We start from the raw sequence: 10,397 nt of genomic DNA on the forward strand, positions 1-10,397 counted from the left end.
AACGTTGCCCCTAGATTTCTTTTAAGATATTTAAAATTTCGAAGTTGTCCCAAGTTCTCTTTGTGAATTCAAACATGGTAGTTAAAAATTGAATTTCTATGCTTGGATTGAGAGAAGTGGAGAGAAGAGAAATTCATTAAAAGAAGAGAAAAGAAGAAAAGAGACGAGAAGAGAAACTCATTTTCTCTCCATCATGTTTAGATTGACTAGAGAGTACTTGGGACAATTTTAGAATTTTAAAATATCTTAAAAAAGATCTAAGAGCAGAATTGAAATTATAAAATATTTTAAAAGGTTTTCTCTCCACTTTTTGGAGAGAAAGAAAATTCATCTTTTTTTCTCTCTTCGTCTCCCCATTTAACAATCCAAACCAGAGAGATGGAGAGAAACTCATTTATTTCCTCTTCTCTTCTCTCCATTTCTCTCAATTCAAACACATCGTTAACGAGCTTTTCTTCTCTCAATTCAAACATAGCCTTAAGGGTAGGCTTGTTTCCTCGTTTGTTGCTGATTTGGCCTTATTAACCCGGATGACCCTTACAAAAAAAAAAACTCCAAAAGATCTGATCAAGATCTTTACAAACACCTAACGTATGAAAAGCAATCTAAAATGAACTTATTTAATTTACTATTAACTCAAGAGTCTCAGACATTATAAGGAATCTAAATCTACATGCATGACCAATAGCTCCATTACAGGCTCAAAATTTGCTATAGTTTTTATTTTATTTTATTTGCTTTAGTTTCTGTATAAACTTGTAGCTGTTCTCATGTGTGTCAATATTCCTGCAGAAACAACACAAGATTTGAGAGAAATTTTGAAGTAATTTGAGAACATTAGCTAAACAACTGCAGCTCAACATAAGTAGAAAATAAATAAATTTACGCTCTTTACTTGTGTACTTACACGTCGAAAGTGGAGTCATCATACATGGGCATCAAACCAACATTGGGCTTTGTTCCAACACTTCTTTTCCAGTAACACCATCCTTCAAAGTTTTGAAGTAGATATCGTAATCCTTCTCAGGGGGAGGGTTTTCAGGATCCACCGTGAATGGCTCACTGAATGGAATGACACTTTTAACCTGCAAACGAAAACAAGTCGTAGACTTTAATACCTAATACATTTTAAGCTCAAGTGTTCTCCGCTTTAAGCCTAAATATATAAAGCACATATTAGGTTGTTGTCCTTTGTAACCATTTGGTACAGGATTAATGAACCATTCTATGACTCACAGTGGATTTTAATGTAATTGAAATTGGAAACAATGGGACAGTTCTGGATTCCATTTTATTGGAATTGATTAGAATCAGGTCTCTTCAAACCGAGCCAATTGAGAGCCAAAAATCGTTGAAAGAGAACAAAAAAATTATGAATCCTGTTCTGATTCCATCAGTTTGAGGAGTGGAATCAGATCCAATCAAATTTTACTTGGATTCAGAACCGACCAATTGACACCCCTATTGCATGCTAATATGCTATGTAATTTTTGGCCATCTGTATTTTCTTTACTTCAAAATTATGTGATATTATGAAACAAACAATGCTAAATGGAAACCAAAGTATAAATGTTGAAAGGTGCATAAGAGTGTGACCTCAAATGTCTTGTCACGTGCATATGGGCTTTCTAGAGCGGCAACACATATGCGAGCAACCTCTTCCCTTGATATCTTCCCCTGTGAATTGACAATGTTCTTGTCAGAAATCTGAGGTAATACGTAAGAGTTTTCTCTTCGGTTGAAAATTAAATGTGACGAAATTGCTATTTAAACCTAAAAACAACTACCTATAGTGCTTCCACCCAGTAAGCAAAAGCTCCCTGATTAGGTGGCAAAGATGATCAATCTAACATGCTCCACAGGAGCCCGAGCTTAATATACATTACAAATAATGCTTACTGACTAGGGCTGTCAATGGATCGGATTAGGGTTGATTTGGTACCAATCCAATAAGGATCGGATCGGGCCAAATTCGAATTTATATACAAAATCTAAATAAACTTCACAAATCTCAATAAATATATAATGTAATTTATATACTTTCTAATATATTATTGGATCAGGAAATGGTTGATCCAGATCCGATCCAATAAGATATCGGATCGAAACCTTATCGGAATCCTAAACATCGATCCAGACCTGAAGTTATCAGAACGGATCGGGTCTGATCTGATCTGATCCATTGACAGCCCTATTAACAGATGAACTATAGGAAAACAATAAATAAAAGAACTTGGAAATGTGAATACCATAATATTGTCTCCCTGGTCGAAAATGAGATCAGCTCCAGCCGGTTCCTCAGTTAATGCACAAGGCCTTACAATTGTATAAGAAATTCCACTTTCTCGGATCACATCCTCTCCCTGTTGTAAAATTTAACTCAATTAATGAACAAAGAGGTGCCACTATCATGATATATGGATACTAAATAATTCACTAGGTATTAAAAAAAAAGGAGAGAATTATACAACACATACAAACATATATTCTGAACAGGACAAAGCTCCACAAAAAATGCTCCCTACCCCGCCACAAAAGATTTTCCATGTTTATTTGAGGTGTAATGGTTTTCTGACACCCCCTCTGACACGTGCTCCCTGACATGGCATGTGCTAGAACCATATAATTTTTTTTCCTTGGGATACACAACTGCACATATTTATGGGGATGTGCAGTTGTGTATCCCGAGGGAAAATTCTATGGTTCTAATCCATGCCATGTCAGGGGGCGTCAGAAAATCACAACTCTTATTTGAGGGGTATATGATAGAAAATAAAATTTCTTTATATTATTCCTCTCTAAGCCATGATTTTCTGACTCGAAAATCTTCACTCAGTCAATACTTGGTTGACGTGGCAAGGACACGGAACCATAGATCTTTTTCTTCGGGATACACCAGGAAAAGAATCTATGGTTCTGTGCCCTTGCCACGTCAGCCAAGTATTGACCGAGTGAAGGGTTTCTAGTCAGAAAATCATTATTCTTCTTCTATAAGGGTATTTTGACCACTCTAAAAGGCTCGTCACTTGATTATTTGAGGGTCGTTTTCACACTTCATAATGGAAAATACTCTTTTTTTCTCTTCATATTTAGCTTCTCCTTTGTAATCATGTACTTAATTTTTGGAGTGTTTACTCTTTCTTACAGATCTCTGGCCAAATTCGACAAGGTCTACTAAAAAATGAGGTAAAAAGATATGTATCTAAATAATTCCACCAAATTCTTTACAAATTTCTATATCAGACACTATATTTCGGATCTAAAAAACACCAATTTGAACATATCCATCACCATCCAATCAAAGAATTAGGTGGTTCATGAGAAGAACAGCCTGACAATAGTTGTATAATTCCATATCCAAAATTCCACTTTTTTATCCTAATATATAATGAAAGAAATAAAATGCATAGAGAGAGTACAAGACCTTCAACTTGAACGTGAGAATAAAGTCCAACTCCTTATTCAACCGAACAGCAGGAGGTTGTTTACTTAAATCAAGTCCAGGCCTGTCAGGTCGGGTAACTCCCGCAGAGCTCACATGTACAAACCTATAATCAACATAACCATTTCAGATGATGAAAAATGGAAATTTTGTATAATAGATAATCATTTTCAGGAATTTATAGAGCGAAAACCTTGGAGTGATCGGGTCTTTTATATACGCTTGTATGGTTGATACTGGAAGCTGAAATGGGCCTTCGGCAAAAGTAGGATTCAGTTTTCCGTCATATTCAAACTTGCTGAACATAAGCTGGAGAATATTTGATGGGATCAATAACACAAGCACATAATTAATTCATGAAGCGGAAAAGAAAAAAAAAACCTAGCAAAAACAAAACAATTGAATATAGAAGCACACCTGCAATGACATAATCTTGCTTGGATCAAAGGGTGGAGCGTCAAATACAGTCCGAGCTCGAAATATAGGCTTTAAAGTAGAAAATGGCAAGCGTATCTGAAGCAAAAAAAGACAACAAATTGAAATAATAGTTATTGCTAAAACAAAGCATGCTAAGTCATTGAACACAAAGCAATAATATTACTTAAAAAAAAAATTACTTACTGATTGCCATTGATCTTTTACGGTGTCAAAGCCTGTTGTATAGCCCACAGTGTCCCAATTAGGGCTTGTACGAACAATAAGTTTATACCGCCGTCCATCACCTTTAACTCGCAATTCTAGACCATCATATGCAGAAAGATCCTCAGGCACAGAAAAATTCTGAAAATGGACAAAAATTATGTTTTAAGTCCGATCCGGTGATCCAAGTAATACAAATCAAAGGGCTTAGAGAGATTCATACATAGTAACAAATAAAAATGGATGGATATTGTGTCTAATCAACTGGAAAAGGTCAAAAGCAGCAATCTTGGGAAAACATTTACTTTGTATTTTTTTACTACACAAACAGTAGAAGTTTGATGATTTATGTTCTTGAGACACTTCTTTGAATAGTTGAATAAACTAAGAAAGTAATCTATCAGAACCAAAACATATTTAGTTGGTAATGTCTCTAACAAATGGGTATTTGTGAGCTATGGCACCAGAATCATTCAAATTCCCAGCATACCCCACTCTTCCGACTATTTTTCCTTCTACAAGTTTGTCAGCCAATGATGTTGTGTTCATCTTTTTTGGAATAGGTGCCTAAAGATCTTTTAGGCATTCTTCATTCAGAAGTGAGTAACAGCCCATCCAATGCAAATAATGTGTTTGGTCTGAAACAATCCTCTTGTACTTCGTTCACAACACAGCTGAAAACGGAACAGCTGGTGTGGTTAAGTGTGCATTGTTGAAATATTTTGATATTTATTTTGCATTAGGGGAGTCACAATGTATCGTGATTCAAAAAAAAATTGTTTTACATAGGTAGATAACGCAGATATAACAGTAACACCTAGAACCTGTTTTATTTTTTGGGGAATAATGGCGTTCAGTTATTGCGTCATTTATTGTTCACAATGTCATAATTTATAAAAATAATGACCGTTATGACAATACGTAGCACTTATCATACCATTTCCATTTTGCAAAAGAGAGAAAAAATGGTTTTCAAACTTCAATAATTGTCGTTACTTACTTGTTCTGAGCATAATGTTGATATCAACTATTATATCAGTTGTTTATGTTCAAAATTCAAATTTAATTTTGAAACATGCTTTTTTCCAAAGTCCAAACACTTTTTAATATTGCAGTGGGACCATTGTCATGTAAAGCCGCACTGCTAATGTTACTTTGGAAATAACAGTAACGACCACTACACAACCAAATAATATTATTTGAAACCTTGGGATATTACCCAATGCAAGATTGTATGATCCCATCTCCTTCAATGAAGATTGCAACTTGTTGGACTCGGTGTGATGATGGTCCAACCCCACCTGGTCCATTGATAGCTGTAAGTAACCTTGATGAAAATAGGTTACGTGTTATAACAACTTCAATGTAAGCAGATCACGTGTGAACCAATACAGGATTCTGAAATAAATCAGCATTTTGATGTATCCTAATAATCCCGTCTTTGAGGAATAATTCAATTGCAGGAGACTTGTGCAACAAATTGATCCTACTTAACAGTTGAAAAACAGTGGAGTGTTTTGGATTTCAGTTATCCATTGATCAAGTTACAGGAGAAAAGTGCCAAGAAGTGGTACAGATTCCACAATTTTCACTCGACAAAGCTTTTATTTTAGTATTGATTGAATGTTTAAGAATTATAAAAATAAAAATAAAAACTCAATAATATCAATTTCATACCCTAATCATGAAACACTATAGGATAGGAATCATAGAGAACTAAAATCAAAACATCTCAGGCTTACCCTTGTTCTGATACTAGTAAACCCACCATTGTTTGCAGTGGAAACAACACCTGAAGGAAAGCAAGAGAAAGACTTTCAAACAAAGAAAATTAAAACCATAACTTCATCAGAAACCCATACAAAGTCTCTGTCATATAAAGAACCTAACAAAAAAATACGCATAATATAAAAAACTCTTCAGGTACCAAAAATACAAACCTTTGAAAATCCCAGCTGGTCCACCGTTTTCATTGCCGGTCGGATCAATTTGATAATTACTTTCACTAACTCCTCCCATGACAACATCATCTAAAGCACCCCACGCCAGTTCTTTAGATGAATTATCTGCACAATGGAAACTAACTATAAGAGATGTACACAGGACAGAAAACAATGACACTTGGAACGAGTTTTTGAAACTAGAAAACTATTATAAACTCGAGGTTTTAAATATCAGGGAAGTTGCTCCTTGGTATAGTCAGGTGCAACTTGGAACATTCATCTCGGTATCGGAGAGTACCGATAAGAATTGATCATAAAAGGGATTCAGCCAAATCAATCAATTTACAATAAATTCTACAATAACCCTGTAAAGTTTGAAGCATGTTTGTTGAGTTTAGTCCCACATCGGACACTCATTGCCTTGTCTCTGTCCTTATAAGCTCCTGAACCTCTCCACTCATTGCCAATAGGTTTTGAGTTGGACCCCCAAACTTATCATGGTATCAGAGCGGGCCTTTCTCTCCTCCACGTCACCCAGTTCACATCTTCACATGCTTTGGCCCAGTCCGGCCCACACGCGTGGGGGTGTGTTGAGTTTATTCCCACATCAGACAATCATTGCCTTGTCTCTCTCCTTGTAAGCTCCTGGGCGTCTCCACTCATTGCCAATTGGTTTTGAGTTGGACCCCCAAACTTATCAGTGTTGGCCAAGTCTGTCCCAACTCAAGAAGGCTTCAGCGTTGGAGAAGTTATGCATCGAAACCAAGTTTTGATAGCATATAAGCTTCCACCCTATATTTAAAATGCAAATGGGAAAATGTATATATATAGAAAGGTGAATGGGTTAACGACAGCAAAGTCTCTCTGTTGATTAGAATGATTGGAGCAACCTACAACAATGGTAAATAACTTCAATAGGTTCTGCAACTTCAATGGGTTCTTCTCATTTTAAAGATTCTTTGGACAGCATCCGTTCAAAAAGCTTTCAAATTCCCATAATAGGACTCCAAAAATAAGAATCTTTACTTATTCAACACTATGGATGTATATCAACATTTTCCAACAGCGATAAAGAATGTACCTTGAAATCCAAATAGCAATTTTCCATTTTGAAGTCCAACGCTCCCCTTCACAGCATTAATTAAATTTTTCATCCCAATGTACTCCACCATTTCAGGTGAATCGCCTTTTATCTACTAGCACAACCAAATGAAGCATCAATTTAATCACAAACCGTATGCTTGAAGAATATAGAAGAATCGAGGAAAGGAAATCGAGTGCCAAAATTGAAATTTCTATTAAAGAACAACTGACTCCTGACACAATATAGGCAATCATTTCACCACCTCTGGTTCAAAGAACTTGATTCCCTGTATAAACACCAAGAGATTTGAATGTCAGAGTGGAAAACAAGAATAATAAATAAATAAAACCCATTGACATACTTCTAAAATGTGCTTTCAAACTTAAAGGGAAAACAAGAATTAAGGTTCAAGATAATGTACTAGTTTAACTGTCGTGAAGAAGAAACAAATAATAAGCTCAGTTTGTTTGATTAAGGCCGAGACACATACTTGGCTGTATTTTGCTCTTTCAGGTGTGTCCCCTTCCTTTGGGCCAACAATGACAGATGCCACACTAATGACTTTTTTCACTCCTTTGAAGTACTCTGGAGCTAAAGTGCTCTCCTTAGTAATGTCTCCAACTACCTAAAATAATACGATACAAAATTAAGAGTTTCTTTCAAAATTGGAAAAATGCAAATAATTGAGACAAGCAAAAACCTACGCTCACCAAATCAATGTCCGGACCTAGCATCCTTCTTGCTTTCTCTTCATTTCTGACCTGAAAGATTTTTTCATGTGAGGAGAACACTTGATGGAAGGAAATGAGACACTAGTTAATAAGTCCATGGTTCAGACTTCAGAGTATCATTCCATCTAAGGATGTCTTAACCGAGACATTCTTGATCCAATATAGTACCAATCTAAGGCATAGGGGGTCAGTATCAACTTATACCATAAGACTAGTTTATATAATTAAACGTTATCAATGAGTCGAAGTAGTATTATTTTCATTAAACATCATATTTTAACTTTTGTCAACTATTAAAAAAGAATTAGTACAATGAATCTTCACATCTTTTTGTAACAAAATCCATCGTAAATTTTCAAATATTATTGTGTTGTCTGGATTGAATCATCTCATTCTGTCAGCTGAGTCGAACAAGGCCAAGAATTTAAAAATGGTATAAAATTTCATGATGTTTTTGTAACTTCTTTTTCTTACCGACATATGGGCAATCTACAATCCAAGTAAAACACTCAAACTACAGGAAAATATAGTAATAAAGTTTGGATTCTGTAACTATTCTGTGGGGGTTCAATTTGATTAATTCGGATATTTTGCGAAGTTTTGTAATAAAAAGTCAGCAAATTTTCAGAAATTATACAAAATATTTTGTTTGGTTTTCTTACCAAAACCGAAACCCTATCTTCTTCTTGATGTTTTAATTTTTTGAGGTTAAGAGTAAAAATGTTATCATATTCCACGCTTAATTGAGGAATCATCGATTAATTCTCCGATTTAATTGCTAACCCATAATTCGGAGAATTTGACGATTTTTTTTTTCAATTCAGATAATTTTTTGACATGCAAGAAAAAGGGAAAAAACCAGGTAAGAGAAGAGTACCAGTACTCGGACAGGTGACCCTTTCTTGCGCAAGACATCAACTACTCTTCGCCCAACACCACCAGTGGCTCCAGTCACTAGGATTACATCAGAAGTTCCCATTTCCTTTACCGGTTCACTTGATGTTGAGCTTGATAGTTTCTTAATCAGAGATTCAAAGAACTTCACAAATAAAAGGGTCCCATTAGGAACACCCATAACCAGTTCGAAAATTACAAACAAACTACAACAAATCAACAGCAATTAAGTATACAATGTGTTGCAAAAACTGAAAAACAACTAGAATCGAAAGCAATATTTTAAAAAAATGTAAAAACAATCACATACAAACACATGAATCTCAAAGAATTATGGTGGTGTAGTATAGGAGAATTAAAGCCTGTCCATGGGTGAAGAACAATCAAAGTTTCTAATATACATGAATTTAAAAATAAAAATAGGCATTATTGATGGTTTATTTATGAGTTCAAACCCCAAGTTCCCAATTAACAAGGACAACCAATACAGAAATTTATCCAAATTAATGAAAAAGATTTACTCCACATTTCCAAAAATAAATAAATTACCCAAGAGTAGATGAACAATGATAAAAACTAGAGACAAACAATCTATTTTAAATCAATAACTGAGAAAAAAGAAATGGTGCCCAAACCTTAGCAGGATATAGAGGCCCATTAAAGATTGGGTGAAGAAGATCAAAGCTTCTAACATGAATTTAAAAAAGTATAAAAATAGGCATTATTGATGGTCTGTATATGAGTTCAAGTTTCAAATCAATAAGGAAAACCCAGTACAGAAATTTATCCAAGTTAATCAAAAACACTTACTGCATATTTCCAAAAAAAAAAACACACACTAACTGTAGATGAACAATGATAGAAATAGAGACAACAAATAAATTTTAAATCAGTAATTGAAAAAAAAAAATGGTGCCCAAACCTTAGCAGGAGATGGAGGCCCATTAAAGAAATAAATAGTCTTCAAAAATCTTCCCAAATCCCAACCTTGCTTTCCAGCTTCTGCAACTATGGACCCTTTATATGTTCTCAAAGACAAAGAAGTGGAAGTTTTCCTAATTGAGAATGGTCGTAGTCTATCATGAAGTTGAAGAAACTGTTTTGAATGTGGGGAAGAAGATAGCAACCTTCGATGTACAGTGTTCTTAGAAAATCCCTGCAACACCAACTAATTCAGTTACCCAATACTTACTGTAGAGTGCAGAAGTAGAACAATTTAAAGATATATAAAGTGGAATATAACATAAAGAGTTATGGAGATGTGGGATTGTACCTGAAGGTTGAGGATTGTGGTGGATGAAGAGTTTGATAATTTTGTTGAACAAAAGCACTCCATTTTTATTTTTTTTCAGGGTAGAGGAATCATCATAATGATGGGAGTGAGTTTAGGAAGTAAAGGTTTGGGAATCTTTTGAATGCTGGAATAAATGCTGGCCACAGAGTCACTGGATTTTATTTTTGGCTGTGATATTACCACACCTTTGTATTTATAAGGAAAATTATTCAAAATAATAATATATTATTAATAAATAATAATTTTTATGAATTTAGAAAAAAAATTAATAAACCAATGGTTAAATAATTATATTTACCAAAATACATTTTTGACTAAGAAATTAGATGGTTTGATCGTCGATTTTCATACCAACCTGCTCCCAACCACT

At 34.7% G+C, this 10,397-nt stretch overlaps 1 protein-coding gene across 1 annotated transcript; it reads right to left on the minus strand.

Annotated features, from left to right (window-relative positions):
- Positions 1-594: 594 nt before the first annotated feature.
- On the minus strand, positions 595-10,167 carry LOC147387800 (NAD(P)-binding Rossmann-fold superfamily protein). The gene is made up of 17 exons (XM_086421073.1): positions 10,007-10,167; positions 9,656-9,889; positions 8,717-8,878; positions 7,819-7,869; positions 7,599-7,733; positions 7,371-7,394; positions 7,106-7,217; positions 6,022-6,147; positions 5,824-5,873; positions 4,064-4,222; positions 3,860-3,955; positions 3,636-3,751; positions 3,425-3,548; positions 2,250-2,363; positions 1,597-1,677; positions 908-1,085; positions 595-786 (listed from the first exon to the last, which is right to left on the minus strand). The coding sequence occupies exons 1-16, from the start codon at positions 10,067-10,069 to the stop codon at positions 939-941; spliced, it is 1,794 nt and encodes a 597-aa protein (XP_086277199.1). The 5' UTR covers positions 10,070-10,167; the 3' UTR covers positions 595-786; positions 908-938.
- Between the last annotated feature and the right edge of the window lie 230 nt (positions 10,168-10,397).

This window comes from Akebia trifoliata, chromosome 13 (genome assembly GCF_017979445.1).
Source record: "Akebia trifoliata isolate Shusen 1 chromosome 13, ASM1797944v1, whole genome shotgun sequence".
NCBI classification, from domain to species: domain Eukaryota; kingdom Viridiplantae; phylum Streptophyta; class Magnoliopsida; order Ranunculales; family Lardizabalaceae; genus Akebia; species Akebia trifoliata.

Bases quoted from the DNA above. Each gene is read 5' to 3' on its own strand.
- LOC147387800 (XM_086421073.1), bottom strand. From the start codon at position 10,069: ATGGAGTGCTTTTGTTCAACAAAATTATCAAACTCTTCATCCACCACA. The intron at 7,870-8,716 runs GTACTCTTCTCT...AAAATCTTTCAG, and splicing joins GGTCACCTGTCCGAGTACTG to GTCAGAAATGAAGAGAAAGC. The intron at 3,752-3,859 runs GTGTGCTTCTAT...AATATTCTCCAG, and splicing joins GCAAGATTATGTCATTGCAG to CTTATGTTCAGCAAGTTTGA.